The 21,640-nt window shown below is 39.4% G+C and overlaps 2 protein-coding genes across 5 annotated transcripts in view; both read right to left on the bottom strand.

The window, feature by feature from the left end:
- abl2 (c-abl oncogene 2, non-receptor tyrosine kinase) overlaps window positions 1-12,654 on the bottom strand; it is a 29,386-nt gene extending 16,732 nt beyond the window's left edge. Inside the window, exons 1-2 of one of the 4 annotated variants that reach the window (XM_077534002.1) lie at window positions 11,817-12,654; window positions 1,141-1,302 (exon numbers count right to left, since the gene is read on the bottom strand). In XM_077534002.1, the coding sequence (XP_077390128.1) occupies window positions 1,141-1,302; window positions 11,817-12,033 (379 nt within the window). In that variant the 5' untranslated portion in view covers window positions 12,034-12,654. Of the gene's footprint in view, window positions 1-1,140; window positions 1,306-1,408; window positions 2,117-11,816 lie in introns of those variants that run through there. The other 3 variants (XM_077534001.1, XM_077534004.1, XM_077534003.1) reach the window with 3 other exon arrangements.
- Window positions 12,655-13,401: 747 nt separating this feature from the next.
- soat1 (sterol O-acyltransferase 1) lies at window positions 13,402-21,167 on the bottom strand. The gene is made up of 16 exons (XM_077535241.1): window positions 20,965-21,167; window positions 20,428-20,603; window positions 19,030-19,088; window positions 18,577-18,725; window positions 18,379-18,438; window positions 18,185-18,292; window positions 17,283-17,568; window positions 17,096-17,174; window positions 16,506-16,590; window positions 16,377-16,422; window positions 16,165-16,294; window positions 15,968-16,065; window positions 15,785-15,883; window positions 14,662-14,797; window positions 14,410-14,555; window positions 13,402-14,321 (listed from the first exon to the last, which is right to left on the bottom strand). The coding sequence occupies exons 2-16, from the start codon at window positions 20,600-20,602 to the stop codon at window positions 14,256-14,258; spliced, it is 1,722 nt and encodes a 573-aa protein (XP_077391367.1). The 5' UTR covers window position 20,603; window positions 20,965-21,167; the 3' UTR covers window positions 13,402-14,255.
- Between the last annotated feature and the right edge of the window lie 473 nt (window positions 21,168-21,640).

Raw genomic sequence — 21,640 nt, 5'->3', positions numbered from 1 at the left:
TATAAATCTTACACTCTACAAGCTTACTGATTAGTATTTTCTAAATTTGAATGGAAAAAATCGCAACAATCGACTTATAAATTCGTATCGGGATTAATCGGTATCGAATCGAATCGTGACCTATGAATCGTGATACGAATCGAATCGTCAGGTACTAGGCAATTCACACCCCTACTGAGATCTATATGATGCAAACTACTACACAAATAATAAGGGTGTCCCGATCTGATATTGATCTCAGATATCGGTCCAATATCAAAAAACAAAAACAAAACAAAACAGGATTATATCTGTCTACACACAAAATCTATGATATTTATTTTTAATTTATTAATTTACTTTGTCTTTATTTAAAAAAAACAAAACAAAAAAAAAACAAAAAACACTGTCTTTATTTTATTCACAGGGAGTACATTCTCATGTTTGAGGTTGAATGTACTGCATATAACCCAAATGTTTGAAATAAATAGGTCATATTTTCATATTGTGCCCCCATAAAAATTGCATAAGTCTAATACCATAACAAATTCTTGCTCAAATGATCTCAAATAACCAAGTTTAAAGGATACATTTTTTCCACTATTCTAAACAGTTCTTATCTTAGTAACATTTCTGCAACATGCGTTATTCAAAGTAATAAGTATATTAATAATTGGCTACAAAATAAATATCAGTTTGAATATTCATCCATCCATTTTCTATAGTGCTTATCCTCACGAATGTCAGGTGTGCTAAAGCTTATCCCAGCTGACCTTGAGTCAGAGTCAGGGTACAGCTCGGACTGGCGGCCAGCTAATTACAGAGTGCATTCAGACAAACAACCATTCACACGCATATACACACCATAAGACAATTTAGAGTCTATAATTACTCTAAGAAGCACGTTTTAGGGTTGTGAGCACAGGGTGAGCGTGCAAATTCCACAAGGGAAAGCCAAAGCCTGGTTTGAACCGCCGACCTTGGAACTGTGAAGCGCATGTGTTAACCACTTGTCACCAGACCATGGCGCCTCATGTTCGAATATGTTGATGGCGTCTCAAACCATACAAATTGCATTCTCGTTATTAGATGAATAAAAATGACGTTTGATTTAAATACTCTCAAATTCATGACAAATCATCATTTAGTAAGTGTGTATACCTTTAGTGATGCTGAGCGTGTTGTCCCCACTGGCCACAAAGTCATAAAGTGCAACAAACAGGTTGGGGTCGCTCTCCGCCGCCCCCAACAGGTTCTCCTTGGAGCTCCAGCGTACCGCTTCAGTCAGGGCCGCAGAGTCCAGCCCAAATGGCCTGTGGAGAGCTTCTGGAGAAAAATGAGAGAAAGAGACAAAAACAAGGGAAATAATGAGTCAAGAGAAATGAACATCAAGCACTGACTTGAAACCTTCCTGATCAAGGTGGTCTACCTGGTTGTCCAGGCTCAGAACTCCACCTAAAGCCAGTGTGGAGTTTCTGGCCACTAAGGGCCAGCCATTCTTCGTCAAAACTGTTTGCCTGCAGGCACCTCAAAACCATTACTTTAGCAAAACGACTCTTGAAGTGTACACCTCTAAAGTCAGGTATGATCTGAGGTAGCACCGTGCGCGCATTTAAAGAGTGCAAAGAGGGAGGGGCTCCAGAGTCAGGATGAGAGTGACGCCACCTGCCCAGGACGCAGTGCTAAAGTAGCTAAAAAAACACACCCACAGAGGCTGACTTGCGATTGATGAAGCAGAACATGAGTAGCAGAGATGAACAACACTCGGCAGCTGCTGCCAAAGTCGCACTGCGTGTCTGGACAGCTGCTGCGCAAGTGGGAGAGGAGGGTGATGAAATTGGGCGATTGATGACTGAGCACCTATGTACTGTATATTATGACCATGTCCAGTCATTTGTTTTTAGGCTTATTTTTTTGGTTAATTTTGGCACGGATTTGTTCCATTATGCTTTTCAAAACGACACATCAATATCCAAACTAGGACACAAGCCGCACGGCCGATATGGATTTTTTTTTCTCCTTCTTTTTGTTTCTTTTTTTTTTTTTTTTTTAGGGCGATGTCAATTTCGATATTTGACAGAATAAAATGATAACAGAGTAATTGGACGATTAAATAAATAAATTTAAAAAAAAGAATAATATAACTTTTTTGGTCCCCTTGTCCTTTAGATTAGTTTAACTACAAATCAGAAAAAAATGCCAATGTTTGCACCTTTAAACTTTAAAATAATCTAATAAATTTCGTTTAATCTAAAAAGGAACTTGCATAATTATAGTGTTTCAAAATGTTTTATATGTCTTAATATTTTTTTTTTTTTTTTACATTTAAACATTTTCTTCTTTTCTACCAAAAAATAAATAAAATGATCGTCCTACTACACAGAGCACATGGTGTACTCCAACTTCAATTAATTTTAAAATAGCCAATATGAGCCAATTAAATTACAGATAAAAATTTAAAAAAAAAATTAAAACAATCCTTTTAAATCAAATGTGGACTTGTTTCACATTTCGTTAACCAACCAACCAAGTTACCAACGGAAACTGTTTGGCACTCCAGGTCCTAACCCAGGATAAAGGACAAAACAATTATCAAAGTAAACTTTTAACATTTAAAAATGAATTAAAATGACATAAGGCCAACCCAAGCATTGCTATGTGTTGGTCCAAACAATATAGAAATCTTGATAACTGTGTTTAACATACACATGATTTGATTGTTCAATGTTCATCCAGAATTGACACACACATTGTGGAGGGCACATGCTGAATGAATAGCGACTGAACAAAGGACCCAAAAATGAACCAAATAGTTCTCTCGCCTACACATCGCAATGAATCATCTTTGTATGTCCACTGTGCCAAAACACACACAATATGTTCTGTACCTTTGTTCTGGACCAGCATGCACTTCAGTGCGGCACTGGCTGTGACCTGGCTCAGCCACAGTTCCCAGTCCATCCTCTGCCCTACCACATTGTGAGCTCCTTGATGTGGCTCCAAGTAGCTTATCCAATCATTGACAGAGAATCGGTAAGGCGTTGAAAAAGGTAGCTCACCATCTCAAAGATGAGACCCCCCACGTCGTTTATCCACCAAAACTTCAGAAGGGAGAATCCAATACACATTTTGATGTATGTGGATGACTGATGCCCTCTGCGATTTATCACACTGTGATCGATGGCATAAACGACACAAGGGAGGGTGGGAGGATCCTAGACATATGTTTCAGTGGAGATCTGGGGATGAAGGCAGAGTTTATCGTGAAATAGGAAAGCTGAGATCTGGGTTACATGTGTGTGGAGTGGATGTGTGTGAGGCCCTAACTAGAGCTGCAGTCAGCAGATGGCTGCTCTTGTCCTCCTGGGAATGAGTGAGTGAGTGTGTGTGTGGCCAACTGTCATAGCTGCTCCTCTTACATAGCTGAATATTGCATTCTTTTTGAGGATTTTTTTTTTTTAGTGAGCTAATTGATGCACAAATTTGTAGTGATGGTCCTAATATTACGCATTTCAGAACTCAATTTCAGTGTAGAAAAAGGAGACTGATGAGTCTCAGTGTGCCAACCAAACTACCCGATTACATTTAATCTTCAAAATAATTTACACATACACTTCATGTGACAGATATGCTGTAGTACAACAGGTTGCTTTTCCATATGGCGAAAACTCAAGCTACAAACACTGACTGTAACATATAATTGAATGAGCAGTTGGTCGTCATGCTGTACGCAACGCTGCGTGCTGTGTTAAAGTAGCACGTGTGTTCTGAAGGAACGCTTTGTGTTGATCCTACCAGACGGGATCTTTGGAAGTCGTACGGGCGGGGGCACACAAGGCCAGCACAACTCAACTGACACAGCCGGACAGAGGTGACCCCGATCCCGTGGCGGCGCGCACACTCGTGCTACTGATATGACGCATTTTGTGACACCATCTACTTGGCCGTCCAAGGACCCGACCTCTTCATAGCAGCTGCTTGTATGACCGGTTAGAGATTTGTGTGTGATCATCCGTATATTAGGTGTGTGCAATATGGGCAAAAATTTAGTTCCCGATACAGGTAATTCGATATACTAACTGCATTCCTGATATATTTTTCCTTAAGATTACATGAAATTAGTAGGGAAGTAACGATAACGGCAATATTGTGATATTGCAATATTAAAACGATATTAAAAGCAGCACATCTGTTAAAAAGCCAGGTTGATTTCCATTTGTGCTGTTCTAGCACCCTCTGGTGGCTAGTTTTTTTATGCAGTTTAATTTTCACAAGGCATGTTTTGGCCCTTATATCTTTAAATTCCACGCTAATGGTCAGATGAAGGGGCACGTAATATGCTTGTCAACTGAGTCAATGTTGAGGAACTCAATGTGTTGTGCTTGCATTAGCAAGTACTGCTAAGTGCCTCAACATGAAGTGTTATTAAAAATTGTAGGTTCTTTATATGCATTGCTGTAATGTATAAAAGCATAATATTGTGTGTTTTATTTTAGTATGAGCTCTTTCTTTTTTGCACACAATATTGTGACTTTTTGTATCACCAACCTCCCCACAATATTGTGATAATTATCGTATCGTGACCTTCATGTCGTGATAGTATGGTACCGTGATGTTTGGATATCGTTACATCCCTAGTAATTAGTAGCAAATTCCTGGGATCTTTTCTGCATTGATTTATAAAACACAATTTATATATATCACAATAGGGATGTTCAATATTAAATTTTTCAGACAGATACTAGCATAAGTAATCAAATCTTAAGTAGTCAGTGGTCACTGCAGAATTCGGACCATGGAACCATACATTTACACAGCTGTGTATCATATTTTAATGGTTTCCAAGTCTGACTTTGCCAGTTGAGTGATTTTTTCAAAATCCTGAAGAGTAATTAACTAATCAACAAACAATAGCCACAACCACAACACCATGCATACCTCATGCTGCACAATTATTCAAGAGAATAACATTCACTCACACCCTCAAACAACACAAAAGTAATAAAATGTATCCGAAAGGCCATGGCTATGTAGGTAAGCGATTATTTTTAGCCGACAGTGAACAAAACACAGCAGCATGACACCAGGAATAACTCCGCAGTGCACAGAGCGATACTGGTGGAGACAAAAGATGGCTGCCTGCCGGCAGGAAGCCCATAGTCAAACCTGATACAATGATCCCCGCACGCGCAAGACAGTACATAAGCTTGATTTGGCTCCATGCGATTCTGTGGCAAGTCATAATAATAGATATTAAAAACACTTTTACTTTTAGGCATGGAGGTCACCGACAGCTTGTTGAGATCAAACTAGAGAAGAAACCTCAAAATGTGAACTTTGAACAATTTGGAGAATTACAACAACATGGAGACAACAGATTATGCTCGACTGTGAAGCATCCAACAACATTTGTGATGTGTCGTATCACAGCCCCACAGTATGATTGTAGCTGGCATGCTAATTGCGATTGTGAGTAATGAGGTGTGGGACATGTAAAACTTTTTTACACACAGTCAAATCGGTTCATGAGAAGTGGAACTTTTCCAAAACCTTTTACAAGTGTCAATGCATGCACTTGCCTTGTGTCCACAATTGAGTCATTTCCATGGAGTTCCGCACGTCTCCCTCAACAACCACACTTCCACCTTTTACACATCCTGATGTCGAAACAGATTTGAGCAATATGGAAACACCTATGAGTGTTGTCTGTTCCGATTTCTACTCACCAGTCATGTCATTAGGGAGTGGACAAACCCTAGTGTGATGGGCAAAAGCGTCCTCCAGGAATTAAACTCTAATCCACACTGCTTCCTTTTATACAACAGGTTCGCAAAAAGTAGTTTCCTCTAATTGTGCTGGCAATAAATAAATAAAAAGGACTACTACTTTAGATGACAGCAGAACAATAATTACTTGAAACTCCCCACTCAAACTGACAGTCTGCTTCAACACAGAGATATTTAAAAAAAAAAAAATTATCAGACCGCTTGTCTCTCCGTCATTGGATAATCATGTGACAAGATGTCTTAAGTGTGCCACAGGGCAACAATGAAAAAGAGCGACATCAATACTCACACAGAAGAGTAGACAACAGTACAGTCTCAAACTCCCAGTTTTTTTGACTATGCAGACATATTTTTATCAAAATGTGATGGAATTCAGAATCACATGGCCTTGGAAGCGTTCCACATTAGAACATCCATTGTCAAAATAATTATAGGCATCATAATTGTACTCAGTTTCCCATACTAATGCAAGTGAACATTACACGGCAAGGGATTTGCTGGAAATTCTGCAGAAAGACACACAACTTCAATATCTGGGCTGAAACATGAAATGTGTCTGTCTGAATGTGGATATGGACGAGCACACATGTTCCGAGTAAGTGCGCATGTAAATTCTAAGCCAACTCTCCAGCCTGCAACCCAGAAGATAAGCAGCGACGATAATGCCAGCAACAGAGGCCTGATCCTGGAAGCCCATCAACGCTTAACAGGCTTGGCAGCAGGACTTGCCCTCTCCGACACTATCTATTTCTTTCCCCGCGCAGCACCATCACAGCTAAGCCTTGTAGTGAAACTGCTACTTAACCACGAGCCACTGCAGCTATTTGGCTGGACCTCTCTCCCAAGTTGAAAACATTTTGTGTTCTTAGGATGACAGATGCATGGAATGGTTTTACCATCTGTAAAAGCCAACCACGCGCTGTTCTAATTAATCCCCTCTTTTTAATGATATAAGCTGCGAGAGAGTCGAGGCCAAGGACTAAAAGACTGTGGCTTTTTGGGAACTAAAGAAGCTTGGCTGGTAGCCGACGGCAAAGCATAAGGCAGTAAATGCAGTAAAGCAGCATGCTGTGACAAGAACGTTCCATTTAAAAAGATACTACACAACTAATGACTTTTTAATAATCTATATGCAAAATAATGGTAATTTCTGCGATGAATTATGGCCTATCCTGTACTGTTTTATAAAATAACACTTAGCACATTTATGATCTAACAATAACACACTGAGGTTCATCGCAATTGTGTTTGAGAAGGCAAATGTAGGCTTTACATGATCAAGACTTATTAAGGGCAACCAATCTAAAGAACTAGTTTATTTACTGTATTTTTGGGTCTGTTTACTGAGCAGCAACGGACGTATTCTCAAGCAATTCTGTTTAGAAATCTATGCCATGCCCCAAGGAAGGAAAAGAAAGAAAGCATGTGATTTGAAAATAAAAAAAATGTTCATTAAAGCGGAAGCCAACCCAAAACTTTTCTTGACAATATGCAGCCTGACAACTAGTCTAAAGACGGTATTCTACCCAATGTTGCGTTTCTGGAATATGATTTAACAGCAAAATCCACCTGTTTTTTTTTTTATCCATCGAACATTTTGCCACCTACTGTCCTACTGTACCTACTGACAATGACATCTCAGACTCAAATAGTAAGTCAAACCAACAGTGTGACCACTGCTCCCAATTCTGAACGTTACATTTCCTTTTATTTAATCCCCTCTCTATTACGTTTCTTTTTGTATTTCATGTACAGTACTTACTACTTAATGCTTTCTATATTATGAAACTGCTGTATTGAATGTTTGAATTTCTTATACGGTACTAGTATAGTATTGTGACTCCAAAACTGGGAAGAGACCATCAGGAGAGCCATGGGAAACTATGCAATTTCACTTTTTGATTTCAAAATGATTACTATATTACTAGAAAGGTGCCTCTGCTCACCTATCTATGCCAGTGACGTATCATGAGAGGCAGAACAAAGAAATGCTTTTCAATCGCAGGGAAGAAGGCACAGCCTGTAATTAACTTGTGTATCCAATATCCATTTTATGTGATTTTGCTTGGTGGTATTTATGTGAGTGACATACTGTCATATATGTGCCACTACACACTTTACCCAACCATCCATGCACTTATTAACAAACTGGCACCCTGAATTGTACAGTTATTTGCTGTTATGTATTGTATGAACATAAAATTTCCTGACCTTTACATATGACTCCTTGTTGCGCATTCAATGTCAGCTGCCAACGGGCTGTGAGTACCGTATATTATGAATTTACATCATGTAAGAAAACCATTAGAGGAGGTGTGGCCATGGCTCCTCCTAGTGGATAATGGCAGTCACAAAGCTTAACTGACCAATCAGTTTTGGACAAATCTGGTTTATAAAGGCCATATGATGTTGCAGTGGCTAAATATAGGATATCTCACACATTGTGTTGTGGCTGCTGTGTGACTTGCTCTGGTTGTTAAGGCTTTAGCACAGTCAAAGGAAAAGTGGATTTGTCTCTAATCCAATTTCACCCTTGATGCAAAGCAGCTTAAGGCCATGGATCCTGGATCCAAGCTTTCTCGTCTGGGCAGGACATAAAGGCATTCTATACATCTGCCTCAAATTTTATGCTCAAGTTATAGAGAACAATAGACAATTAGAAATTATTTACTAAGTGACTTTTCCATTGCTTGCATTCACATCTCTGGAAAGCATTCCAACCCCTCAAATGTGAAATTATGAACATTTTTATTTTTTATTTTTGTTTTTTGTGGGGGGTGCCTATTTCCAAAAAATGTTTCTGGGAGTGAATCAATTTTCGCTCAACTGTGACGACTCAGAGCACAAGACAAAATATAAGCTTTGCGCTCTTTCTGCCTGATGAAGTAGGGAAGCAGAGCTGCTGAATTAATAATGTTCTGAGAGGGACTGCTGCACACCTGAGTTCCAAACAGGAAATGACTCACCTTGTCATGGATGGATTAAGAAGGAGAAAAACAACCCAAATCACGACCACAGCAACGTAAGAGGCGAAACATACCAAAGCTTGCCTGTTTCTTATCTGACCATGAAACTGTTTTGGAGCAAGATGGCTCACGACATTCACAGAAGGCACAGGCAGCAGCATACAGGCATGACCTCAACAGGCAACCATGCATTCCTCAAAGACTGGCACCATTCAATTATGACCTGTGAAGGCATCGTTTGATTCAACATGGCAAAGCTTACAAAATTACAAGATGGATTTTAAGAAACTGTCAATTAACTGTCGTATTATCTCACTGCGCAGGTTCATTAGTTTTACGCTTGAACTTCTTTGCTTATGTCTACTTAGGGATATGGTCGTGATGAAATTAAGTCAACAAATGAGAATGTACAGTTAGCTGGCCAAACATTAGACCCTCTGGTGTTGAGTGACGATGTCAGTTGAGGCCATCGCCAGTTTGTCTAAGAATGTGCTTGTGCTTACTAGATTTTGTTACCGTTTGTTCAATAAAGTGATTCAAAGTGCACCAGCGGCCGTGGGTTACGATTCATTTTAACTAGCGGTGGCAGCGACAATAAATTAGATAATCATATTTACTTTACCATAGACAATCATGCAGCTGTGTAACTGCCAGTTGTACTTTGCAATTGGCATTTGGCACACTGCACTTAAGCTTCTTTAATTAATGGTAAAATAATCCCAAAGTTTGGGCTTTCTCTGTCATTCATTCACACTCTTTCCTTCCAGCTCATGCTTATTATTAAACGAGTCTGCTGTAACACTGTGTGGACAAATAATCACAGTAGAATCCTATGATAAAGCAAACAATGTGTGACAAGATAAAAGAAAAATGCAACTTGTTCATGCAATTTCTAAGTTGTATTCATTAGACATACTATAAGACTGTCAAGCCGGTAATCATAACACTAAAAAGCTAAGGAAGATGGATAAATTCCCTAATCTGAATCTCACAAATCACCAGAGTGAGGATCAAATAACATTTGTATAATTTCGTTTAATTAAATCTACGAAAGCACTGACTGATCCATCAGGCAGGCAAAAGGGTAGTGATTTAAAAAACAAAAAAAACAAACCCAACTTCTGTCACAAACACTAACAATTCTTCATCACTGTCACCAAATTTCGATGAGAGAAAGCACTTTGATAGCAAGTGAAAGACTTCATTCTCTCTTAAGACCCTTTGTTCTATTATTGTGAGCTTTGAAGACAAAAATCCTCTCTGCAGTGTGGCAGGCAGTAGGACTGCTATAAAAACGGCACTCTTGTCTCAGCATGAGAAAGCAGAACACGTGAATGCGAGTATGTCCTGCACTCAAAAAGTCTGTGCTTCTTGAGCTTAGTTTTGACACAGCCTTGGACGGGAAATCCTATCCATTCCCCAAAGTCCCCATTGTCTCTGTGCCCTTGTCCACTGCAGTGCTGGTAGCAACTTTGGTGTAGAAATGTGGCATGTGTTGCCTGTATTGTCATACCAAAAGTAAAAGCTTAAAAATAAGACGACAACATCCAAACTAGCATCCTGTCATCTCCAAACATAAAAGCCTGATAGATATGTGCTTTTCCTTGAGGGTCATATAGGGGATAGAAAGCATCAAGCATTGACGTTGTTATTCTGACGTAGAATGATAAATATCGTGGCTGCGCAAAGTACCATCGACATTACTCAACACATTCCAAGTCAATCAAAGAAGAAACTGTGCCCACATTCAAGGATGAGATAACAATCAGTTCTTCAACCAAAAAAAATCCTGGAAAAAATGTATTTAAAGTCACAAAACAAAGTCACCGCCATGCATGCCATGCTGTACAAGACCTCAGCATGTTAAAACGTCAGTTCATCAATCATCCAACAATTTAATCTGAAGTCAACCCAAAAATTTACTTTACGATGTGTTCTATGCCTCCACTAGTCAAAACACATCATTCAATTAACAATGTGTTTGTGAAATACAAATCCGGCAGCAAAATCCACCCGTTTTTATCCATCTTGGGGGCAGCCATTTTACACATGCTTTTGAGTGAAACATCATCATAGTTGCTCAGGGCCCAGGTAATGACCAATCACAGCTCAGTTTGTGAACATCACATGACCAAAACAGGTGAGCAGTGATTGGTCATTACTTGAGTGCTGAGCAACTGTGATGTCATTTTACGTTGACTCAAGCGGCAAAATGACCCCATGAGATGGATAAACAAAAATAAATAAATGTCAAAATGTATTTAAAAAAACAATTATATGAAAGTAGTACAGTACGCTCACCCACGCCTGGTCGCCAGTTAACTGCAGTAAATCCAGCTTTTGCAGCCCACAAATAATGTGTAGCATATTTTGAAAAACATCCAATTCATGACATCAAGGAAAGCGGTGATCCAACTAATCTCTCGCCAAATGAGGGCAGACGTTAAGTTACTGCAAAAACAATCACTTGGGAGTAATCTTGAGTGCATGAGCGTAATCTTGTAACGACAGAAGGTGACCTAAATTATTCAAGCACCGGATCAAAAGATGCATTCAGCTTGCTGAGTGTGCTGTAACAGTAGACGCGAAGAGACAGGATGCAAGTGGGCATGACAAAACCACTCGTTATTGTAGCGCCACCCTCGCGGTGGCTCCTATACGGAGTTAATGGCGTGGAATCGCTCCTAAACCTCCGGAGGCAAGGATCACTGTTTGCAAAGCGACTATCAGATGAAGGAATCTTAGAGGGAAATCACAACCCAGATGAACAATCGAAGCCTAAGGCTGCGAAAATAGGGCTTCCTCTAATATTGTCCCTCATTTTGGCATCGTCAGATCACATGCAGCATATGCACAAGACAAATTCAGTCCACGGCGCTAAGGTCATCTTCCAGAGATCATAGTCTAAAATCGGAGCAAACAATAGGAAAAGTAACATGAACGAGTAAGAAGAGTGCAGGCTTGGCTCAGATTATTTCCGCTAACGTCAAACTAGCACAACCCGCTTAGCCAATGCTAATAAACTGCAACAATTATTAAACCAACGGCACACACTGCTTCCAGCAAACACTTGTTAGGCATTTACCTGAATGTTTGGTGAATATATTGATCGACGGGTCAGGCACGTTGATCGCAGCGGTTCTGCCCGGCGATGTGCCGGTGTTACTGCCGGGTTCTCGGGGTCTCCTCCCGGCGACGCTCCCCCGGTTCCCCTTCCCTTGGTGTACTTGGGACGCGTGGGGCTGTGGCGGTTGGAGTCCGGTCGATGTGCCCTCACCGACGCGGCCTACCTGCTGTCCCATCCCGGTAGATTGTCGTAAGGACTTTCGGGACGAAGCGAGCAAATCCCCGGCGCGCCTCTGGCTCACATTCCCCTGCGCTGGAGGAGCCTGCGCGCCGAATAACGTTCCTCAATCCCCCCCTCCTCCTCGCGCTTCTCACCGCTAACTATCCCCGTATTAGCTCGCTTGGCTAAACAGCTAGCTGGCGTTAGCAGCAATCACAGAAATCCACAACTCCCCGGGTTTTAAATACACAACAACGACCCCCGCGGCGTGACAGCCACCGTCTTTGCTCCGGAGAAACGGTCGTCGTCCAGACAGAAGACGAACGAGCGAGTGTTGCTCAACTATGGAGCTTTTTTCAAAATGCTGTCGCCGTGGTCCGGCTGCTGCGCGCCCCCTCTGACGCCGCCATCTTTACCGCAGAACAGAGGATGTGTTGCACACAAGGCGGCGGGGGGTTGGCTGGGCTGGCTCTTCCCCCGGCCGTTAGCGTCCAACACATCTCTGGTACTTCTAGCGTGGACCGACAGGCCCAAACAACCCCGCAAGTACCGGTTTCTGAAAGCCCCAGACCCTAAAACTTTGCCCACATAGTTGCACAATATGTTCAATTGAATTTGTACTGAATATTTTTAACAGATCACGATGTAGAAATTAAACAATTCCCAAGAGATTATTAGGATATAATTTCAAACCAACATTAAATTAAAAATTCTAACTTGTTACAAATTACATCCGGGGGATAAAGCAAACGATTTTTGTTGAACAAATTACAATTTTAAAACTCTAACTATTATTATTTTCACTAACTATTTGAGTAAAATTTTGTGGTTCTGTACCCCCCCAATTTTTATTGAATCAAGCTCCCATTTTAGAAAAATCTCACAGCATACCCCAAAAAGTATCAAAACCGGGAGAAAAAAAAATTGTATACTCCAATAAAAACACCAAAGCCTTGTGGAAAGACTTCCCAGAGGATTTGGCGTCGTACAAATGATGGAACATATGGATCAAGAATCGGATGTCATATGCGAGCCAAGAAGGTGCCGAATGCTTTGTAATTTAATGTATTCAACGTGACGCACTTTAAATCCTGTGGAAAAAAAATACTCAACTATTTAAACAATGAATGTAAACATTTATTTTGCTTTCATTCTGAATAGTCACATGGCAGTAGTTATCGATCCCATCAAAAATATCTGCATCTTGGCTTTTACTGAAACAATTACAGTACTACCTTTGGTGTAAATTAGATAATCACCGAGTTCAATGTGGACATCTAAAATGTAGTTGCAGTAAGTGAAATATTTGGCAACAAATGTTCACTGTTACGTGATGTACATTCAGTAAATAAATTTTAAAGTATCCACGAACAAACGCCCCAGCTGAGATAGAAACGTAAACTTTTATTACAGTGCCACCTTGTGTTCAAATAATGCGCAGCAAGACTTGCGTTGCTATTCTTCACATTTACAGATGAATACTTGTAGATCACCTCACTGTGTGAAAATTCATTACAATTAGCAACATTAAACATGCAATGAATGATTGTATCATCTCAATGAGACATGTCACTTCTGATGGTAAATTACGAAGTGAAAGTACACAGAACATCACACATTATTGCATTCAAAGGCCTCATTCTGTAAATTACTACCATCAATAATATTCAAGTGTATAAATATTTTGAGACTGCAGACAGCCAAGCGCATATTAAATACACAACATTAAGGATAAAAATCTCATTTTGGTCCCAAAGAAAAAATTCTCAATGTCTGGCCAAGGCAGTTCAAGTTATACAGAATTCATAGTTGACACTTGAGAGAGAATATATCACCTTTTTTTATTTTTTTATTTTATTTTAAATAATATACTGTTTGAATGATCCAAACAATACCACCTTTATGATGGGGATGCAATTGCTGGCTTTGTTAAATATTAACTATTACTGCATGTGTGAATGATTTGTGCGTGACTGTATTCAGCTGCCACACTGATTGGTCCTCTCATATTGGCACAAGGAGTAACCTCACAGTAGATCAAGCCAAAATTGATTGTGAAATTCATGTGTAAAATATAGTAGACATCTAGATTTTTTTAAGACAGAACATATCAATAAGGCATCAGTTTCAGCTGGGAATAAATACAGTTTGGCTTATTGAATTGCTTTTATACATTCTTATTACAAATCAGTAGTGCAATAAACTTAAGAAAAAACATCTGAAGTCGAAAGTTGCGTGTTAACTGCTCATCATACTTCTCTCACAAGTCCATGACCGAGGCTGCAGTAACTCAAGGAAGGAGGGCTGGAACAAATATAATGATGACAGTTAGCATTTTTAGCAATAAATAATGATTAGAAAAAAAACGTGTTACTAGTCAGGTGATAGATACCTCTTTCAGGGGGCAATAGCGCTGGGCATACCATTCCTGAGAGTACAAACATATGATGACACCATGACCCAAAAACAGGGAAGTCCACATGATTATATTCCAGATGGGACCTTTCCTTTGGTCATGGAGTATGAAGTTGAACATCACTGTCAGAAAGTGAAGAGAATTGATCATAAAAAAAAAAAAAAAAAAAAGTGCCTCTAGGGAAGGCAGGAAAAAAACAGCAAGCTGGAAGTTGTGCTGGCATCTTACTTCCAAAGCACATGAAGAGACAAAATAGGACTGGATAGAAGAAACCGAAGCAGATTGCAAGGATGTACTCGTGCACGACTGCGGACAATGTAAACACAAACAGCATGGCTGCTGTTCGGAAGCGCTTCTGGGAGATCTGGAATCACAAGAGTCAAATCGGAAACATTATGAAGAGTTCCAAATAGCAGTCAGTGTTATCAACGCTAAGGTTTCAATATTAGCCAAATGTTTTGTAGGGCTATGAAAATGTTTAAATGTTTCTGACAAATTGCCTGCGTAGTTCAGAAATGTTTATTGGTGGTGATGGTGACAGTACATTTTTATTTAGAAATAAATTTTACATGAGGATCATTGCAGGTTGACCAGAACCCAGTGATTTATTTTACAGCATAAAAACAACATAAAATGAAAAAAAATGAAAAATGATATTGAATAGATTTACTTTTTCAAGCCAGATATCAATTAATAAAACTATGAATTGATTATTTCATGTATCTCTCTTTTTTCCCCCCCATAAATTCTTTAGAAAATAGAATTTTAAAGGCCACATTTTTTGGAGCTCTTACCATTTTCTTGAAATTTACTGCTCATATGAATTCAAAAGTATTTTCCTATGAAAGACCTGCCTTATTACACTTTAAGACAATTCAGAATCGTTTTCATTTCTATTTATTTATCATTATTGAATTAGATTATGAAAATATTTTCATCTCATCCTTGCTGATGTCAATGTTTGTTTAATACATGTTACTTTAATACATTAATAATTTGACCAATTACTGCCTCCGCAAACGTTACTTTCAAATGTAATATTTAAGGAGTTTTTATATCATGTCCTTGACATTTAAAAAGAATTGATGTGCCATAATCAATGTCAGATTGAATTGAAGTGAATCGAATCAGGGAAAAAAAAAATAATCGAGATTGAATCAAACTGAACTCTTGTGAACCGAAATCGATTGAGGAAATTAGAATCAATACCCAGCCCTAATATATAATAAAATACAATAAAAATATAATACAAAATTATAAAGGCTCCACTGCACACGTAGTGCCATTTTAATATGAAGATTATTATTTTTTTAAATAAATATTGAACAGAATTGAAGGCAGACCCACTCACCCAAAGGAAGTCCCTATACACGTAGTGAAACAGCCAGTCATGAACGACTACATTCCACGTTCGGTAGTAGTTGGCAAAAGATGTTGAGTTCCACCAATCCTTTGAGGTGAAATTAAAAAGAGTTAGCTTGACCACATCCACACAGGAACTTTATTTGAAGAGAGTGAGCAGATGGTGCGGCACCTTATAGAACATCCTATCCCCAAAACGAAGCATCTCTGCAAATGCATTCAGCCAACAGTGGAGGAAGGCGAAGAACCCCAGGAAAAGAAACAACACTCCTGCAAAAATCAACAAGAAAAAACAAAAAAAAGGGTTAATTAAATGGAGCTAATGCCGCAAACTGTATATATTTCTGAATAACGCGTGGCTGATCTTACCAGGCAGGATGGAGTTAAAGACGCCCAGGACCATGGCCCTCAGGTCAAAAAACTGAAGACTGATGCTGCGGAACTGAGGGATGCACAGCCGCACAAAAACATAATACGTATAACACAGACAGCCTAGTACCTATGAGGAGAAAACAATTTGGAATGATAAGAAAATCAGGCAGATATACTGTATATTATTTGAGTCCATCAGTGAATGATACCTGTAATAACTTTGTGGCCACATAGCTCCATCTGATCATTGGGCTCCTGTGTTAAAAAATATCAGACGGTTAATTCAGGACCACCATTTTCAGGTCTTCTGATATTTCAAAAATTGATGATGTGCTTACCTTGGATATTTATCTCTGTAGATAAGTGTAGGTGCAAATAAAAAGTAGAAATACTGAGAAACATGAGGGACTACTGGGCCTGGGCCTAAACATGGCAAAAGAGACTAATTAAAATAGGGGGAAAAAAAACACAAAAAATGGTTCTGCGTTGTGCTAATTTATTAAAGAGGTTGAATTAAAAAAAAATAAAAATCTAAATTTGAAGGCGTTTTATTTTTTGGCGAAACAGTCAGAAATAATTTAACAGCTTGTTTATTTTTGTGGTTATAGTAGCGATTGCCTGTGTCTATGGATGGCTGGATGGATTAGTTCACCACTAGATGGCGCTAGGGATCACTGAATGTCCCTCTAATATTGAAGTGATTATTTTTTACAATTATACTACAGCTAAAAATTTTAATATAATCTGTAAGTTAGTCAAGGTTTTATGACAACAGTTTGATCCTGGAATTGATTATTTCTACTTAATAAAAATGTGACCAGACCTTAATATATGAAAACATCTAATATTGTCTTAACTGAGCATGATCAAAGTTTTTGATCCATTTCATGTATTGAATTCCTTTAATACTGTGGGGGAGTGGACTTACTCGACTTATCCTTAGTCCAGGCCAGAACTCTTGGTACGTTCTCTCTTATAAAGGAGTGGGCTTTCATCATGAGTCTCACCTGCAATGCGCAACAGACACAGCAATTTCTGTCATTCTGTTCCAACTAACAATACATTTCCAAAAGTAACTGCTATGCATCTGTAATGTTAGGGCACATGGAAAATACCTGCTCCAAGATGACGACGAAGCAAGAGGCCGGGGGCAAACTGTTGACCACTACCACGTAAGTGGGTAAAAAACCAAGGCACAATGCTTGGTAGAGAAGGAACATGGAGCCAAACAGAAAGCTGTAAAGCTTGTGGTGACTGGAAGAGACGGTCTGCGTCTGCGTCCACAGCTTGAACAGGGGATATGGAACCACTAAAACTGAAAGGAACATAAAGATCCACGTGCACACCACTAGGGGGAACTGTCCAAATGCGTACACCAGTAGGTCAAAATCTAGCACCAGTCTGAAAAGGTAAAGCAGACAGGACAATATAGTTCAGAACAAAAGTAAACAAAAAGTTTACGGAAGAAGATTAGGGCCAGTGAAATTAAGAAAAAAAAATTGGCAGGATTATCACTTTATTCTCAGAATAATTCTGATTTCTTATTCTCAGAATTCTGACTTTAAACTCAGAATTCCGACTTTAAACTCAGAATTCCGACTTTAAACTCAGAATTCCGACTTTAAACTCAGAATTCTGACTTTAAACTCAGAATTCTGACTTTATACTCATAATTTTCACTTTATACTCATAATTTTCACTTTATTCTCAGAATTCTGACTTTAAAATAAGAATTTTTTTTAATCTCAGAATTCTGACTTTAAAATGAGAATTCTTACATTAATCTTACATTTCTGACTTAATTCTCACTTTAATCTCAGAAGAGCTATGAATTGTGGGGGAGTGAGAAAGTCAGAATTCTGAGATTAAAGAATTTGCACTTTAAAGTCAGAATTCTGAGTAAAAAAACGTCAGAATCTTGCCAACCTTTCCCCTCTCCCCCCTCACTTCACTGGCCCTAATCCTCTTCCGTAAAAACTGCTGTTGTGTGAACTGACAAACACATCTCGTATATTACCTGCCTTCGTCTATGAAATCAACCACCAGAGTGCTGAGGATGAAGAGAATGAGCAGGGCGATAAACATATGGTAAATAGTCCGGATGTGGTTCACCTCAAAGAGCTCACTGCGGGAAAATAAATAACAGCCTGGTGATTGGAAACACTTGATAACAAGGCACAATTGTCAGGTGGTGAAGATTTCTCCGCTTACTCAAGGAGGGACCTGCGGCTGACAAACTGTTTGCCCTGTCCATGTGGAGGTCGGAAATGCCTGGAAGAACACATGGCAAAACTACGGTTGTAACACGTTTTTATTTCTGTGGTGTCAAAACATATTTAAAGAAGCAGGAGAGTAAACTTCACATTATGGGGTAACTGCAAAATCGAATGAGCTGGATCAGGTGCCTACCCGAGTCTGCTTTTCTCTTTGTCTGACAAAGGGGGTGAGAAGACAGCAGGCAGGGTCGTGGGCTCCAGGCTAGCAGACTCTTCAATAAGACTGTCCATTAAGTCACTGACCTGGTTGTCAAACTCCCGAATCAGGTCCTTCTTCATGTGCTGAGGAGAGTGAAAAGCACACAAGTCTCTCTATCAATATATATTACTGAAGTAAAACAAAATCAGACACTCCAAGAAAAATAAATACAGCAATGCACGAACATAATGCAGGTAGATTAAAAAATAAATAAATAAAGAAAGAAGATTGGTCAAATGTAAAAATTGTCTTGAGAGACAGGAAGCTGCTTGCTGAGGACAGCATCATGACTCATATTGAAGAAACTTGACCTCCCTTTTTGGTTTCCTGCACAACTCATTCAAATGAGGAACCTTCCGCAAAAAAACAAATGATTGAACTTCTAACCTCTGCTTTCCTTTTCAGTTGTAGCTTCTTGCTGATCATATGCTCCACTTCCATTTTCCCTGAAATTTCAGACAAAATTCAGTGCCAAGTTTGTGTTATGTTGTTTAAGACATTAGGAGGGATTACAAGCATTTTTGAGGAGTGGTAATGAGCCAAAATGCCAGCAGATGGTAGAAGTGCACGATTTTAGATTAAAAATGCGTTTTTCAACTTTTTACAGTAGAGCCGAGGCAGGGTGAATTCACTTTTAAAGCACAAACAGCAGATATTTAGTCAGACAATCTAAAGCAAACATTCGAACAGGGAACAAATGTTTATCACAGAGTATATCTTATGATAATATAAGTATGTGCGTGTTATATATTTTAAAAAGTACAGGGAGTTACGTGAACAGCCACTTAACAGTTACGGTGCTGTCCTGACTCCAAAGCTTACCAAATAGACAATTATTTTCAAAATCGTTCCTAAATGTTGAATTAGCTGATTTTATAGAATGAAACTAGTTGTTGAGGTATTCCTCGAGGGACAGTGTCGGTGCCCGGCAGTTGGGCATGTCTGCACCAGCACAATTTCTGATGGGGGAATGTCGGCACTCGGCGCTATCCGACTGCCCCATCAGGCACCTGCCAGGAAACAGGCAGCATTTTTCACAGCCCCTTTTCCTTGGTGGAAAAGTCGGCGCTGCTGGACAATCTACGTTGGTGAGCTAAGATGGATGGCGGTGGAGCTGAGGACGCAAACTTCGCCGCTAATTGCGGTGGTGTGCGCGGGGATACAGGTTCGGCGCTTGGAGGAGAGGCAGTTGGATGAGACTGGAAAATTGGACCATTGTTTTTGTGTGTATGATGCTCATCACGAACACAGCAGCTGCTTGTTTATGAGCTAGCTTATAAGCAAACTTAGCTTGTAGCAAACGTGTGTGACGTCATGCACGTTAAGATCATGTCTCTGATCAGCTGCTGAAAGGAGACTGATTCTGTCCTCTTTCATCTATAACTGCTTCAAACATCAAAGCGTATGTAGGAATGGAAGAATGTTGATTTGTTGTGATTGTATTGTATTGGTGTTAATGTTTTATGTTATGGTTTTATGTGTTTCTGTAAAGCGCTTTGTGACAGCTCAGGCTGTTTGGAAGCGCTATATAAATAAACTTGACTTGAGTTGAGTAATGAAAAAAAAAATAGCATCAAAGTCACTGTTTTGCTGGATTATGATTGTTTATACAAAAAGTGGCAGATTTTTTTTCTTTTTAACTATATTCAACTGATAATTATTAGAGAATGGGAAAAGGTGGAATTAAACAAGCTAGTATATCACAGACCACACAAACATGGTCAATTTCTATTTTTTCTAAGTCAACCAACACAGAAATTGGTGAGGAGATCAAATAATGATTACCTCCACTGTGTTTCCTACTTATGCTGCTGATGTGGCTATCTCCAGTGGACTGATTGTCTTCTCCTCGACTACACTCGCCATTTACTGGGCTATCCGGGTCAGAGAAGGTGGGCATTTTGGCAAAGTTTCGGTGGCGGAACCGGACACTGTTGGCATCCCCGTTCTCATTCTCCATCCTAGAAAGCAAAACAACAATATATACGAAGTTGGGTTTTGACTTACATCTCACATTCTCATTATTATGGACAGGAATTCGAAGGATTTTAAGTGACACACAAAACGAGCCCAGTAAAACAAGTGAATCAGTTTCACATGCCTCTGGACCGACAGCTAGCGGTTCACAGTTAGCACATGTAAAGCCAGTGAGCTACCATCTGTCTCATAGATATTAAAACACAATTCGCCGCCTTTACGGCTCTGTAAGCTCTACGTCGTGGTACCTACCGCAAGTGGGAGCTAGTTAACTTAGCCAAACTATCGTAGCCCAACAATAGGTTCAAACTTAACATTTGACATAAAAACAGATAAAACACTCACGTGAGAACCTCTCGGGATAATAACACTCCACTCGTACGACTCCACGGAACGTCCAGTCTGCAGTACAAGTCTTTATGAATGACGGAAAAGTGGAAGTGGGCACTGAGCGACGCCGTGCACCTTCTCCATTGCGACAACTGAGAGGAGAGGATGACCGGTCAGCTCGACGCCCATTTGCTGAACGTCTCTCCTCCTGCTACGTCATCAGGAACCGCGTGGCTTTCATCTGGGGCGAAACCTTAAAAAAAAAAAAAGGCGTGTTGCAACGTCCAGAATGTGTTATCACAAAAAAAAATTAAGATTGCAATATAACGCAAAGTATTGCGTTATACTATATAGCAGAACTATTGCGTTTTATTGCAATAGTTTGCGATTTAACGCAATAAATATTTTCTGATGTCCCCTGCCTGACTCCGTAGCACTTAAAATAAATATGTAGGCTACTAAATATTTCGTGAATGTACTAAAGTAAAATTTTCAGATTTCAGTATTTTTACCTAAATATTGTTGTCGAGTTTTTACTTTTACTCCATACAATGTATAAGATACCACATGAAATGTGACAGTAGTTTTAAACCATAACCTTTATTAAAAACCCTAATTTGTAGCACAAACTACAACTTCAAACATTAAGTCTCACATTCTGATAATTACATGCCATCCATTATTCAAAACC

The sequence above is a fragment of the Festucalex cinctus genome, chromosome 10 (assembly GCF_051991245.1).
Source record: "Festucalex cinctus isolate MCC-2025b chromosome 10, RoL_Fcin_1.0, whole genome shotgun sequence".
NCBI lineage: Eukaryota > Metazoa > Chordata > Actinopteri > Syngnathiformes > Syngnathidae > Festucalex > Festucalex cinctus.
The sequence above is the reverse complement of the archived record's forward strand: the minus strand, read 5'-3'. Positions and strand labels throughout refer to the sequence as shown.

Bases quoted from the DNA above. Each gene is read 5' to 3' on its own strand.
- soat1 (XM_077535241.1), bottom strand. From the start codon at position 20,602: ATGGAGAATGAGAACGGGGATGCCAACAGTGTCCGGTTCCGCCACCGA. The intron at 19,089-20,427 runs GTAATCATTATT...CTGAAATTTCAG, and splicing joins AAGTAGGAAACACAGTGGAG to GGAAAATGGAAGTGGAGCAT. The intron at 14,798-15,784 runs GTGAGTGGGTCT...TTGTGATTCCAG, and splicing joins TGTATAGGGACTTCCTTTGG to ATCTCCCAGAAGCGCTTCCG.